The 15,262-nt window shown below is 37.3% G+C and overlaps 1 protein-coding gene across 1 annotated transcript in view; it reads right to left on the reverse strand.

The window, feature by feature from the left end:
• The window catches only part of APBB1IP (amyloid beta precursor protein binding family B member 1 interacting protein), a 109,226-nt gene that overhangs the window by 49,678 nt on the left and 44,286 nt on the right, over positions 1-15,262 (reverse strand). The window contains exons 3-6 of the mRNA XM_079106500.1: positions 12,990-13,077; positions 9,671-9,963; positions 7,623-7,700; positions 984-1,143 (exon numbers count right to left, since the gene is read on the reverse strand). Of these exons, the coding sequence (XP_078962626.1) occupies positions 984-1,143; positions 7,623-7,700; positions 9,671-9,963; positions 12,990-13,077 (619 nt within the window). The remainder of the gene's footprint in view (positions 1-983; positions 1,144-7,622; positions 7,701-9,670; positions 9,964-12,989; positions 13,078-15,262) is intronic.

A 15,262-nucleotide genomic window follows, 5' to 3' on the forward strand; every position in this document is an offset into this window, starting at 1 on the left:
TAAAACTATTAAAAAAAAAAACAATGTGTATGAATACCTGAAACAAACTTAAAACATAAAGGAAAGCTTTCATTTATCTTCTTGACTCATAGAATTGAAGAAAACGTCAAAGGACTGTTTAAGTAGAGAGTATTTCTTGCAGAAAAAAAAAGATCGCACCCAAACTTCTAAAACAGGTAATTTTGGGTTCTACCCATCTCTGCTGGAGGCAACGTAGGGTAAGTGCTATTAAGAAAAATAAGTAAAGCAGGCTTGGTGGCACATGCCTGTAATTCCAGTGGCTCCAGAGGCTTAGGCAGGAGCATTGCAAGTTCAAGGCCAACCTCAGCAACTTAGCAAAAAGCCCTAAGAAACTTGGCGAGACTCTGGAAATTAAAAAAAAAAAAAAAAAAAAATTAAAACAGGCTGGAGAAGTGGTTAAGCACACTGGGTTGGAATCCCCAGTAACAAAACATGAACAAAAATGAGAAGTAACAGAGAATTTCTTAAATTGCTTTTGAAAAAGAAACTTCATTGATTTCTACCGTTTTCCTGTCCTCTCTGGGGCTAAGGTTGTTCCTCTAGACCAAGTGTCAGAGATTAGGCAAGCGGGAAGGGAGGGCGAGGGAAATGAGCACAGATGTGAGGTCCTCAGAGTTACCAAGGCAGCAACCTCAGGGGCATCGACTGACAGATTCCCAGGCTCTCCCACAAGCTGCTGAGCTCACTAGGCATGCAGCAAGAGGAATCACCCTGCCACATTCTTTCCTTTATGGACCTAAGAGAAAGATGGCGATGGTAATGCTTATAACCCTCCAGGTCCAGCCACCTGCTACAGTCTAAGTCTTCTTGCCATAAAGAAATGAAGAGGCAAGCTCTAAACTCACATCAGGGCTGTGACATATGGGAGGTCTTGAGTCTTGAACAAAACTCTTAAGAAACCAGAGGCCATAAAGCAAACCCGCTTTTTGGAGTGCAGCCCCATTGCCAGGGAGGGGACTTACCAATTTGTAATTCTGGGTATGTTTCATAAAGACACCAGTCCACATTGCAGTCACAATGAGTTTTTTCAAAAAGATTATCCAGAACATCTCGGGCCAGCTGTCGCTCATCCACCATCAGTGACTTTGTGCTGTTATCATTCATGTGCACCTTGACCACTAACTGAGGAGAAAGCCACAGAGCAGCCAGTAAATTTCAGCAAACGGAGAAGTCCATGAAGATTAAGGTTTCTACGTTGTTATTTTTGTCTGCCAGCTTAAGAACGTGTCCTGTAAACTCGCTCATTGTGAACTCACTTGCCAGCCCCTCATATGCTAGGAATACATAGGTGGAAGAAGCAACTCACAAAAATAGAAAACAGACCATAAAAAAGCCTTTGTCCCACATTCAGAGTCATTGCATTCTGGGTGGGAGAGGAGAACAAACAGACAGGACTAAGTGCCGGCTTCTTGCTTTCCCAACATCTTTCCTGGTCCATCCTGGAGGCCTGCAGCATTTCTTATTTGAAAGCCACATCTGCATCTTTTTAAAAACTTTAGCTGGAGATAGGTTTCATTTCATACAACTGCAGAGTTGGAAGACACCTCATGGCAAGGCCAACTTTGTAACAAGATATCAGTGATCAGTCGTAGATTAAGGGAAAAGAATGCAGACCGTAAACCAAACTGTTCTGGAGGCATACAGGCAAATGATCTAATTTACTTTCTATTTCATTAAAAAAAGTCTATTGAATGAATTTGCAACCCAATTGATAGCCATCAAATCTGGAGATTTGGTGGGGGTAGAATTTACTTATCTTTAATTAGGACACAAAATATCACTGGCAAGGTGTCAAAATAGTTGAAACTTCTGATCTCCCAGAGAGGCTATGATTTGGGTGTGATGGGATGTAATAGAATTCATGAAGAAAAGCAGCTAGGATTTGGATTTTCTTTGATAGCTGTATATATGTAGTGTGTTTGCTGCATGTTGGTTCTGGTTATTTCCCAGTATGACTCATCATTATTAAAATTCTGATTTGATGGGCTGGAGAGGAGAGAAAGGCCACAAAATGGGCAACATTGCTTCTTCTCCAAAAGTTTGGATGAGGTTCTGAGCAGCTTCTTGTCCCGCTCCCACCTAATCCAACCTTAACAACATTCTAGTGAACAGAATGAGCAGTTCCTATAGATTCCTATGCACAGGTACTGACAGCAACGAAAGGATGTGTATGGTGCTAAAAATCTGGGTGAGCAGCAGGCAGTGGCCATAGTTGAAGCATTTACCCAAAGTTTCCTCTTCCCAGTACACACACACCCAAGGTTAGAGGTAAATGTGTACTTCCTCCTCCAGGGGCCCATCAAATCAGATCCCTTTTCCAGGCTTGTTTGGTACCTATTTCCCTCAAAAACCTGTGACCCATAAACCAACAGTTGGAATGTTGTTCTCTTCATATATAAATACGTGTGTGTGTGTGTGTGTGTGTATGTATATATATATTTTAATTTTAAGATTTTTTCTTTGTTTTAATTAGCTATACATGACAATAGGATGCATTTATGCATTTTGCTAAGTCATTCATAAATGGAATATAATTTCTCATTTTTCTGATTGTACCTACTGTAGGAACACATAAGTTGTGCAAGTTCCTTTTGAAATATTTAAAATAATTGGCTCAAGTTCCAAAGTGTCCAAGACAAATTCCTCTGACCTTAGAAATGAGGCATGAAGGGTTGTATGGAAAAATAGAAATTCCTCAAACTGCTGTCTTTACTGAAATTTATTTTTCTGTGGAAGGCATATTTGCTGCTCTCTGCTGAGAATTCTTGCTGTGAAGTAGCTACATGTCGTAAGAAACATGACTGGTGAATATTAGGGCTTAGAAAGCAGGGTTTGATTACATTTCAATTCTGTGTAGGAATGACACACCAACACATGGTGTTTTCCCCTTTTTAAAAATTTTTTCTTTTTACTTTTTATTAGATAAATGTATTTGCATGTAAATAAACATTTTTTTTTGTTTGTTTGTTTGGTAATGTTTTAGGGGGAAAATCCTACAAACAGATTTTTGTCTACTTTCAAACAATGGAAAACCCCAAAGTATTTCAAATTTGAAATATTTTCTTTAGAAAACACCCATCCCATGACTTCCTATGTACGTGATGTCGATTTCTACCTTCCTTCTGCTGCTGGTGTCTAATGTATCCTCCTTTTCTGTCTTTTGGTTTCATGTTGGGGGTTCCTTTGTTTTTATAGAGTGGAAAAATATACGAAACCACATAATTTCATGGTGAAAGAGAATTTTTTTTGGCAAAAATTGCAAAGGATTTAATACACATATACTTGTGAATATCCATAATTATGGAATTTAAGAAATATGAAAATCAAGAGAAAACTGGTGACTTTTAACAGGAAGAAATTATATTTATTATTCTTCGCAGCTTCTATCATATTTGCAAACTGTAGAGTACCTGTATACCAACACTACATCTCAGTTATGTGAGTTAGTAAGTTGTAACTTCAGTACTTTCCATATTTACTTGATATCATATGGAGCAAAATGATTCAAGAATGAAAAATAACTTCACCTTTCTAATCCACTCTAATCTATAAAGATTTTATAGTTTCTGTAATTTTTCTTCTTAGTGTTTTCATTTGCGAGATGTTAGACACTAAAATATCCTAGCCCTAACTCATTTACAATACTTTTTTTGCTTCTATAATAAGATTTACAAATGGAAATGTTCTCCTGTGTTTCAGAGCTTTAGAACAAACAAATAAATTAAGTTAATGAATGAATGTGATTCTCTTTCAAGTTCCAAAAGCTTTGCAGCACAAGCATGTTCATTATTCATAATTCAAAATGTTGTCAACCCCCGAGGTAATACTTGAGGACAAATACTTCAGAGGGACTTGATTTTCATCCTTTAAAAACATGTTGGAGGTGGGGTTGTGGCTCAGTGGTAGAGTGCTTGCCTCCCACGTGTGAGGCCCTGGGTTCAATCCTCAGCAATACATATAAATAAACACATAAAATAAAGGCATTGTGTCCATCTTTAACTACAAAAAATTTAAAAAAAAAATGTTGTTACATAACGTGTGAGCACCTTGCAGTTCCTAAGTAGGAGGGTCTGTTATTTTCTTTACCATGGGCAAGATTTAAAAAAACTTATTTGCAGTTTCTGAAATCAGAACACATACAGAAATCATTTTAAAAATTTTCTGCCCTTCCCACGAATCGGAGAGAGTTCTGTTTTACATCTTCTTTGTTGAATCCAGCCGGATTGTGCTCTGTATTGACTGTGACAATTCATCTAAACGAAGTATGGCTGAGCTCTTTCATTTTCTGATAGATGGCAGGAAATCGGCACCGTGTCCTCCTGTTCTCCTAAGGGCCAGCTGGAGCAAACAGACTGCATCTGCTACGTGTCCTGCCTTCTCTTTTCATTTCTCTTACTGAGAACATACACACCGCGGCCCTCATTTATAAGTCATCCAGGGGTTTGAAATCGTCTGATTGCTACTTCTGTCTTTATTTTTCTTTGGTCTCTCTCCCTCCACAGGTAAAGTCAGTGACCGAGCACAGCTCATCCCCACTTGACATTTGGCAAGTTGTGCTGTGTATGATTCTGGGTTAGAGAGGACACCCCACTGGCGTCCCTGTGCCTATAAGTCGTTTTCCATGCATCAGTCAGCGTGATCCTAACACTGTATATTAGTCTCATACTCCCATTTTTATCTTATTTTATTTTTAAAAAGATTTTTAGATGTTGATAGACCTTTATTTTATTCATTTATTCATATGTGGTGCCGAGGATTGAACCCAGTGCCACACACCGCTCTACCACTGAGCCACAACCCCAGCCCCTCCCCTTTTTAAAACCCTCAAACCCACTGTGCTTCTGATATGATCCACACTTCTTCTCCTGCCTAAGACACTCTATGGCTCCCACCTCCTCTCCAACTTCAATTCCTTCCTTCACTCAATGGCTCACTGAGCGGTGGCCACACGGTCCTTTATTTTTTCCATCTTGTCACGCTCATTCTCACCTGTGCCTCTTTCCCCACCTGTCCCTCTTCTTGGGATGCTCCCCTACCACACTTCCATATAGCCATCTGCTTCTCACCACTGAAAACTTTGCTCAAGAGCTGCCTCCTCAGTGAGGCCTCGCCATCCCCAAGTCCATCTAAAAGAGTAACTCGGGTACTCCCTGCAACTTCTTGTTTCATTTTCTTGTAGCAATCATCTCCCTTGCTAGAATTCAACTCAACACAAGTAATGACCTCACTTGTTTACCTCTTGACCCCCTGGTACCTGCTCTAAGAGCTGGGGATACATCACTAAGGGACACAGGTAAAATTCCCTAGAGGAGCGTCTGCCCGGGAGGGAAGAGGATACAGGCAAGAACTTAGAAGACAGTAGGTTGGATGGTCACAAGCAGTGAGGAGAAAATAGGGAAGGATAGGGAGGATCTGGGAAGTGTATGCGTAGTGATAGGGACAGCCTTGCTAAGGCGGTGACTGAATACTTAAAGGAGGGACACAGGGTCCCCACTTAGAATCTGCAGAAGAGGTGGGGAACTGACAGGTGCAAAGTTTCCAAGGCAAGGTCTTACCCAGAGTGTCTGAAGAGTAGCCATGACAACAGGGAGCTAGAATGGGGTGAACTAGGATGAGAGATGAGGCCAGCGAGATGACTGCGGACGGATCACTGTAAAGGCTTTGGCTTCACTGTGCAAGATGGGCAGCCATCGGAGGCTCTGGAGTAGAGGAGGAGAGAGTGGGAGCCAGGGTGAAAGAGGGGAGGCTGGCCTTAGCAGCATGCCAGCTCATCCCTAGTCACGGGAAAGAAAACGGGATCCATGAGAGTCGGGAAACAGGTTGGTGGGAGCTTGTGGAACTTCTCTTTCCATGGCTTCTATCTTTGCAAAGAAATTGGCGACAAAATCAGTAGCCGAGAGAATGTGGTTGGGGAAAGAGGTTCTGAAGGTTTTACAAAAGAGGACACAGTATAAATGGTTTTCTAACTTAGTGTGAGAGTGACTGGACCTGGGGAGCTCCGGCAGCACTGAGTCTCAGGACTGAGTTGGAGGAGGATGTGGGATTTGGCCAGGGTTTGAGAGAAGGATCGATAATTCCATGATGACCACGGAATTCTATCTGCTGTGGTTTGGGTAAGTGTTCCCCTAAGGCTCATGTGATGAAGGTTTGGTCCTCAGCTCATGGCAACACTGGAAGGTGGTAGAGCATTTAAGAGGTAGGGCTAGTTGGAGGACATTAGTCAGTGGGTTTATGCCCTTGAATGGGTTCACTGGGACCCTGGCACCTTCCTCTTCCTTTTTGCTTCCCAGTCATCATGAAATGAATAACCTTCTCCACTGTGGGCTCCTGCCATGATGGACTGGGCTGCCACAGCCCAAAGGAAAAGGGACAAGTGACCCTGGAACCTCTGAAACTCTGGGCCCAAACAAACCTTTATTCTTAGGAGATGATCATCCCAAATATTTATTACACTAAGGTAATACTGACTAACACATAATCATATGTAATGGGGAGAATAATAGTAAAGAAGTTTATGCGTATTTGAAAGAAATGGAACCAGACAGATCTGGAAAAAAACTCTCCTAGATGAAGCTTGAAAGTCTGGATTCAGGGATAGTCAAGGATTATTGAACAAATCAACATGTATGGAACACCTTCAAAGAACGGTGACAGGTGTTTATATATAAAGCATAAGACCCTATCTGAAAATGATTATTCACCTGACTATGAATAAAACATTCTTAATGAGTCTCAGAGATGTTAGATGCTTCAGGATTGGAAATAAGATGAAGGCTGTTTCATCTTTCCATTAATTTACCAAATTAACCATTATTAACAAATTTTATTATAAGGTCTAGGCTTCTAATGAGTCTAGGTATGGGTGTTTCTGCTATAACACAATGCACATATTCCTGAAAAACCTCTGCTCTGCAAAAAATGCACAATAAAATTACAGACATATTGGGAAAGTAGGATTAGGGATATGTCACTCAAATTCTATGCAACTTGGAAACCTGAGTACCAGCAAAAACATTTGGTTCTTGGGGAGATGACTTGGACAGCTAGGGCAGGCAGCAGGGCTAGAGGCTGCCCCAGGGGAAGTGAAAAAATGCACAAAAGCAATTGTGGCAATGTGAGAGCCATTGAAGCTGACCTCTGACCCAATTAAGGCAGGTCCAGAAGGTGGCGCCACCTGCTATAAGCAGACAGCAGAGCAAAGCCCAAGGAGCGCTCTTCATGGGAAGGAGCCCTAGATGGACAGAATTGTTTTAAATTTTCTCAAAATAGAGCTGAAAGGGTCCCTGCTGGTATGGCAGCCAAGCCAGAGCCTTATCCTTTCTTATTACAAGTAAATTCAACTCCCCCTACTTCAGCTAACAGAGAAAATCATGCATAAACTGACATAAAGATCATGTACAAAGCCAAAGGTGTTTCCATTTTCATATTAAGACAAGTCCCCAGTTTATCAGATTAACTATGTCCCTTACCTTTATTCTTAGAATTTTTTTAAAAATAAAAACTATTTGGAGAATACCATTTGAAATTTTTATTTTTATCATTAAGTATAATAAGTTGTTACTAATTTAACCTCCCCCATGCAAAAGTGATTCATAGTTTACCTTTTTAACCTTGGCCTCCTTCAGTTTTTCCAATGCTAGCTTAATTTTATCAGCCTTGGCTTGGGCTTCTATTTCTTCCTGTAAAATGGTGAGATATTCAACACGGTCCATTAATAATACCAGTGAGTATTTACTTGTGCTATCACACATGGTCCAATTTCACATGCTTGATTTCAGAATTTAAATAACTATAACCCAAAATTTCAATCCAAAGACACAGAAAGCAGTCACCATTCGTACCCTGAGAATTTCAACATAAAAGATGAAATGATGATCTTAACAATTCATCACATAGTTAGATCACAAAAATCTCACAAACCGGTGAGACCAACCTAAATAAGCTATAAATGGATTCAACTCAAGGAATTTAAGCACTTTAGAAATTATATGCACATTCTTGGATTAGCATTTTAATATTCCTAGTTTCTATTATATTCTTTAAAAAGACCCTTAACTCCCCAAAAGTTAAGCACTAGACCCAAACTTAAGCTTATAAATCACCAAGAAAAGCACTGGTAAACACACATGAGCAGACAGAAAAGAGAGCAAAGTATTTTATGAGCCTAAATTCCTTTGATTTTCTTAAGTTAGTATTGTGAGAATAGGGTTATTAAGGCTCCCCTATCTATTTATGATGAGGAAATGAGTTTTTCGGGTTACATTTTTAATTACTTGAAAGTAGACATATATCTTTTTATATCAGTGGTTTTTAAAAATATTTTGAGACCCAAGACCCTTTAAGAATACATTGAAAGTGAGGAATTCTCTAAAGCTTCCTGTGTATGTTCAACTTTGTATTTACTTTGGGAACTCACTGGCCCCCTTGAAATCTTCAGGGACAGGAGCCTCGGCTCTATATTGATTACCAATTGTCAAATAGTTTTTCTAAGTAAACACAATGGAGCAATGAGTGTGACAGAGTATGATTTAATATTTGATTTATATTTAAAATTTGTCGACTCAAAAGGCATAACTTCCAGGGTCACAAGGGTCAAATTTACAAATACCACAAATACGGAAGCCATAGGAAATTGAGTTGGGTTACTCCAAAATGTTTTTAGTGGCTCACTCTAAGAAAAATCCTTCAAAGTGTTCTTTTTACTTTTGTGAGAGACAAATTTGGGGTAACATCCCAAACAATGACAATATGAACTTTTCAGCTGAATATTTTCAAAATTAAGAAATTTATTACTATCGGGAACTCATTAGCTTATATCACCCTCCCCAGTGATGATATTATAAGTGATACTTAAATCTATCTTTGCCTTACTGAACAGGGATGCCAATGTCACCGAAATTCAAATTCAGTTCAATTCAGGGAATTTGTAACAAGTGCCCGTTATTCCCTATTCCTGGGCTAGAGCTAGGGACATTAAAAAAAAAAAAAAAAAAAAAAAAAAATCAATGCTGGAGTTCATACAAAGTTTGTAAAACATTTCTCCCCAAATTGAGTATTATCAGGGAGTGTGTGTATACAGCCATAACTTTTAACCAAACTGTCATAAATATGGCCCTAATGTGTTCTTTATACACACCTGCTATGGTGTGAAATGTTCCAACCCAAACTCATGTTGGAATGTAATTTCTATTATGAGGTATTAAGAGGTGGGACCAGGTAGGACCTTTAAGAGGTGGTTGGGTCATGAGGGGTCTGCCCTCATGAATGGATTGATGGATTAATGGATTAATCCACTCATGGGTTAATGAATTATTAAGAGCAGCTTTGTCAGGCATGCTTGCTGTGTCTTGCCAGGTTATGATGCAGCATGAGGCCCTCACTAGAAGCCAAGCAGATGCCAGCACCACACTCTTGAACTTCCCAGCCTCCAGAAGGGTGAGCTAAATAAGTCTGTGTTCTTGATACATTACCCAGTCTATGGTATTCATGCATCTTGTTTATGGAGGACTCTGGTTTTGCAATGAACATACTCACTATCCTTATTTTTTTAGTACTACAGAGCTTTGAGCACGTAAATTTAGAAATGTAATTATCCAAGATGATGGATGGCAGAGGTCAATGGTTCTGCCATCTTTGGCCCCACACTTACCTGAGAGAGAGGCTCAGGAGGTGGTGGAGGCAGTGGAAGGTCTAACATGGGATCAGCTGGTGGAGGTGGTAAATCATCCTCATATTGGCTGATACTGGTTGCAGCAACATTTGCTCTATAATCCAGAGAGGCTGCACCACTGCAATTTGATGCCTCCAGAGCTGCTGAATGGTGTTGCTCTTGAGAGGATTCTTTCTGTGCCTGGATTGTCCGCTGCTCAGCTTCACTTATGTCTGCTACCAGATCCGCCATCAGGGCATCTAAATCTTGGTCTTCCAGTGCATTTAAAGACTCTGACGGGGAAAATGACATTAACAATAAAAAAAACTATTTGCACCTGGAAAATCCAAAAGTAGATATTTTTAAGTGTGATCTCATTCTTTTGACTTGTTATGATATAATGAAAAAGGTTGATAATATTTTTATTCAGTAACACATGCAAGTATAGGAATTTCTAAAATGATTATTGCTGCATTTGTTGAGTGCAATGTGAGCTTTTAACATGAAGAAGAGAAAATGTATTTTATACTTATGTATAAAATGTATTTTATCACATCAGCTATAAAGTCAAATCTAAGCACAGAAATAGAAGACTAGGTAGTGAGGAATTCTTCTGTAGTGCAAGATCTCAGGATTTTAGGAAGTAGGGAAGGGAAATGGATGGAAGACGAATTCTCCCTAAGTATTTGGAAGGTAGACAGAATAATGCTGATAAATATATTTGGAACAATGTGGGTTTCAATCTACCAGGTTTAATATGACTTTAGACTTTAGGGTTGAAGATGGAGTTTTTGTAGACTCCACCCAGCTACAGAAGATCTCACATTCAAAGAAGGAGTAGTTAATAATAATAGCAGGAATTAAAGCAGAAAAGGTGTTAAGGAATTAAAAATGTTATGGGATTAAATGGTAAAGACTTTATGAACATGGTGAGCGGGGAGTGAACTTATGAAAGAAAGGGAGAGCATGGATTTTCAGGGTGAAGGGCAAGGAGAGAGGTACACCTTAGACTTTCTTCCAAGCATGAGTATGATCCTGAAGGTATTAGATTGCCAGGCATAGAGGGAGTGGTGTTGGTGGGTGGTGTTAGCCGAGCATGTTGAAGATCAGGCAAACACTGTGGGGTGAATGTAATGAATTACAGATGGGCAGGGTGGAAGTGACCCGCAAGAAAGAGGACTCTTGTTGCTCCAGGAGGAACTGAAATGAGGAAATAGGGGCAGCAGAAATAAAGCCTAAGCATAAACCTTTGTGAAATAATTTATTGTCAAATATTGTCAATGCCATATAGCATATTACATCAGAACTAATAGTTCTAGTGCACAGTACTTTATACTAAAATTCTGATCAACTAAATGTGTAAAATAGATTTATTTTATTGTATACCATTTTGACATAAAATTTCTTTATAAGATAAAGTTAAATTAAAATATTTTCAGAGAAATATATATAGGACTAATAGCCTGTTCATAATTTCCTAACAATTATATTTTGACTGTTGACATGAAAACTGTTTAATCCATTCTAAATATTTCAGGATAAAATCCCAATAATGATAGTTAGATAAATAATTTTCAAAGAAAATTTAATATATTGATGAAGAACCCTAGATTTATTAATATAAATTAAATGAGTAATATGAAACAGGAGAATGGGTTCTGAATTCTGTCACTAACTCTCTGAATGACTTTGAGCAAAATATTTTGAACTAATTTTAGCAATTTTTTAATGTGAAGACAGTAAAATATTTATTCCTGAATTTACTCTAAAATTATTTAATTTTTCAATCAAAGGGAGATCTGCAGAGGAAAGGGAAAAGGGGTAAGGGGTGAGGTAGGAGGGGGGAAATGCTGGGGAGTGATACTGGACAAATTATATTGTTGTACTGTGTACATGTACAAACATATAACAACAAAACCCATCATCCTATGCAACTAAAATGCACCAATAAAAATGTGGAAAATAAAAATAAAAATTTCAGTTTTCTGTAAAAAATGGGACATTTAATTGGTCTTGTCCTATCCCCAAATTAAGTGACATGTGTGCATCTCACCTCCTTAATGAGATGAGTCTCTTAGTTTCTTGTTACTGCACTGTAACATTGCTATGTTTAGAGATTGCTAGGTTTCCTTGTTCCTGGCATTTCCCAGTATTTTTTGATACCAAGCAGTAAGTCAGTGCTAAGAAAACTGGTTGAATTGAATGAAATGTTGATTAAATTTTAATTTTAATTGAACCGATTATATAGCACTTAGCTGTAGTAACTGTGGTAAAGCTAAATCTGCATCATCCATACTTGAAAGACTTTATTGCTATTATAATTTTGCAAAAGTGTATTGCTTTTTTGAAACTTCATGAATTGCTGCCATATTGGTGGAAAGAAATCTGACTGGAAGAAATAAGTTTATGTGGGAAATAGCAAAGAGTAGAGAAAAAAGACAAAATCAGAAGATGTGTCTTATAATGTATCAAGGAACAGTCATTGGCATTCAATGACTTTTCAAAAACTACTGAAAATGATAGAAACATAGAAACTCAACGAAGAAAAAAAGAAAACTTGGAACTCTGGATTCTCTTGTATTGGGGCTTTTATTTTGTTTTTATATTTTTTGTAGGCACTGCAAGATTTTGGCAAAAACTTTTTCAAGAGCTCCAGTGAATTCTCATTAATTTGAAAGTGATTAAGATTTAATATAATTTGAATAGCATTTGAGCTAAAGATTTTTTCTGTACTAAATAAGAAGAGAGATTTTTATTAATAATAGAAAATGTCAATCTCAGGGATAATTTAAAAATGTCAAATATAGCAAATTGCTTATAAGCATATATCATATATAAATTAGAACATTTTGAAGTATTCACTCCTGTATTCATTCATGTATAATCAATCATTGTGAAATAGGTCATTTTTATCCTTGAACAGACATTTCCTTATTGATATTTGCTTACATTACTCCTTAGCAACAAGAAGAAACTCCCCTTCTCCAAAAAACCAAGATTATTTAAAGTTTTCACAAATGCCTCCTCATGAAGGTTTAAACAATGATATTAAAGAAATACCTAGTTATTTGGAGGAGAAAAGCTATTTCAGGATGCAGTTTGCCATTTTGTAGTAAAATATTATTTCCTTTGCATTACAGACAAAAATGTCCAATTGATTTTCTTAATTTAATCTAGATACAGTAAAACACAATTTGAAATCTCAAAACTTTAATCATAAAGTTCAGGTTCCTTTAATTTTGTTTTCAAATTATAGTTCCATACAAGTTTTAGTCATCATTATTTCAAATTCCTTAAGAAAAGAAATTGTTATGCTTACCATTTAAATCTTTAAAACCCACACTGTAGTTAAATTCTGTTGTAGGTGGTTTAGGGTCTGGAGGAGGAAGAGTGTCAACTCCCAAACTCTGTGAAAACAGATCCCAGTCCCCTAAAAGTTATTCATGATACCAACATTGCACATTTTAATCAGTAAGTCAAAAACATTTATTATTTACACATTTTCTCTTTAAATATGTTCTTTAAAGACCATATTCTTACTTGAAAATGTTTTATGTGATTTTTTTCCCTATGGAAAATTACCATTTAAGACATTATGCTTTAAGGAGCATCTTGAAATGGACCAGGTCAATTGAGAATAAAGCAAATGACAATTAATTCTACAAACAGTGGAAAAATCTTCTTGTAATGATGAACACATGATACTATGTATACATTGATAAGAACTTAAGTAATGACATCATAAAAAGAAAAATCTAGCCATTTGGAGGGGAAAAGCTGTTTCAGGATGTAATCTGTTATATAATAAAATGTTATGCTGTTGGTCTTAACTAGTACAAATTTTATGAAAAGAAAATTAAGGCACTGTATGTATAGATCTGAGGTAGAGTCCTTGCCTAGAATATCTGAGGTCCTGGATTTAATTCCCAGCACTACAAAATTAAAAAAATAAGTAGAATAAGTTATTAATTGTGTAAATAGTATTATTTTTATTTGGAAATAAGTGATTTTTATGTGATTTTAAACTATATTACATTTATAAATTAATTTTTTCACATGTTCTCAAATGTGAATATTTTTATGATAGTGAATGTATCCCTTTATATTAATTTAATTTGATTTAAAAAAAAATCCCTGTTCATTTTTAAAAGTTCTGGAGGAAACCAATCAGTATATATTTGAAAATAAATTAATGAAATACAGCAGTTTTTCAAATGGCTAGGAAAATATGCAATCAGTTCAAAGGGCAATTGATGGTAGATAAGCTGAAGAACAGATCTTGGACTCAGGGATGAGGTAGGCCTTTTTCCTTGCCTTGAAAGAAAAGGGGAAAGAACCTACCTGGTGGGAGAGCTGTATCAGCCAAACTGAGGACCACACCCGCTTGGGCACAACAAAGAGCAAGTAAAAAACCCCAAGGTCCTTGACTAAAGGTAGGGTCAATAGACTTGGAGGCTCCTTTTTACCCACTTTTTAAAATTTTCTTTATTTGTTCTTTTTACTTATACATGACAGTATGATCTATTTTGATATATTTATATAAACATAGAATATATCTTATTCTAATTAGGATCCCAGTCTTGAGAATGTACATGATGGTGAGATTCACTGTGGTGTCTTCATATATGTACATAGGAAAGTTATGTGAGATTCATTCCACTGTCTTTCCTATCTCCATCCCTTCCCTTCATTCCCCTTTGTCTAATCTACTGAATATCTATTCTTCTGCTCACCCCCATTATTGTGAGTGAGCTTCCACATACCAGTAAAAACATTTGACCTTTGATTTTTTTGGGACTGGCTTATTTCAATTAGCATGACAGTCTCTAGAGTCATCCACTTACTTGCAAACTTCATAAAGTCATTCTTCTTGATGGCTGAATAATACTCCGTTGTGTATATATACTACAATTTCTTTATACATTCTTCTGCTGAAGGGTACCTAAGTTGATGCCATAGCTGAGCTATTGTGAATTGAACTGCTATAAACATTGATGTGGCTACATTGCTGTAAATAGTGATTTAAAATCTTTTGGATATAAACTGAGGAGTGGGATAGTTGGTTCAAATGGTGGTTCCATTACTAGTTTTTTGAGAAATCTCTATACTGCTTTCCAGAGTGGTTGCACTAATTTGTAGTCCCACCAGCAATGTATGAGTGAACCTATCCCCCCACATCCTCACCAACATTTTCTTGTTACTTGTATTCTTGATAATTGCCATTCCGACTGGAGTGAGATGAAATCTCAGTGTAGTTTTAATTTGCATTTTTCGGACTGCTAAAAACGTTGAACATTTTTTCATATATTTGTTGATCATTTGTATTTCTTCTTTTGAGAAGTGTCTGTTCAGTTCCTTTGCCCATATACTGATTGGGTTATTTGTTGTTTTGGTGTCAAATCTTCGTAGATTTTCTCCCATTCTGTAGGCTCTCTCTTCGTGCTCTTGATTGTTTCCTTTTCTGTGAAGAAGCTTTTTAGTTTGATGCCATCCCATTTATTGATTTTTTTATTTTCCTGTCCTAAGCTGACGTAGTGGAGCGTTTGGCCTACATTTTCTTCTGGTAGGTGCAGGGTTTCTGGTCTCATATCT

The sequence above is a fragment of the Sciurus vulgaris genome (assembly GCF_902686455.1).
Source record: "Sciurus vulgaris genome assembly, chromosome: 12".
Classification (NCBI taxonomy): Eukaryota; Metazoa; Chordata; class Mammalia; order Rodentia; family Sciuridae; genus Sciurus; species Sciurus vulgaris.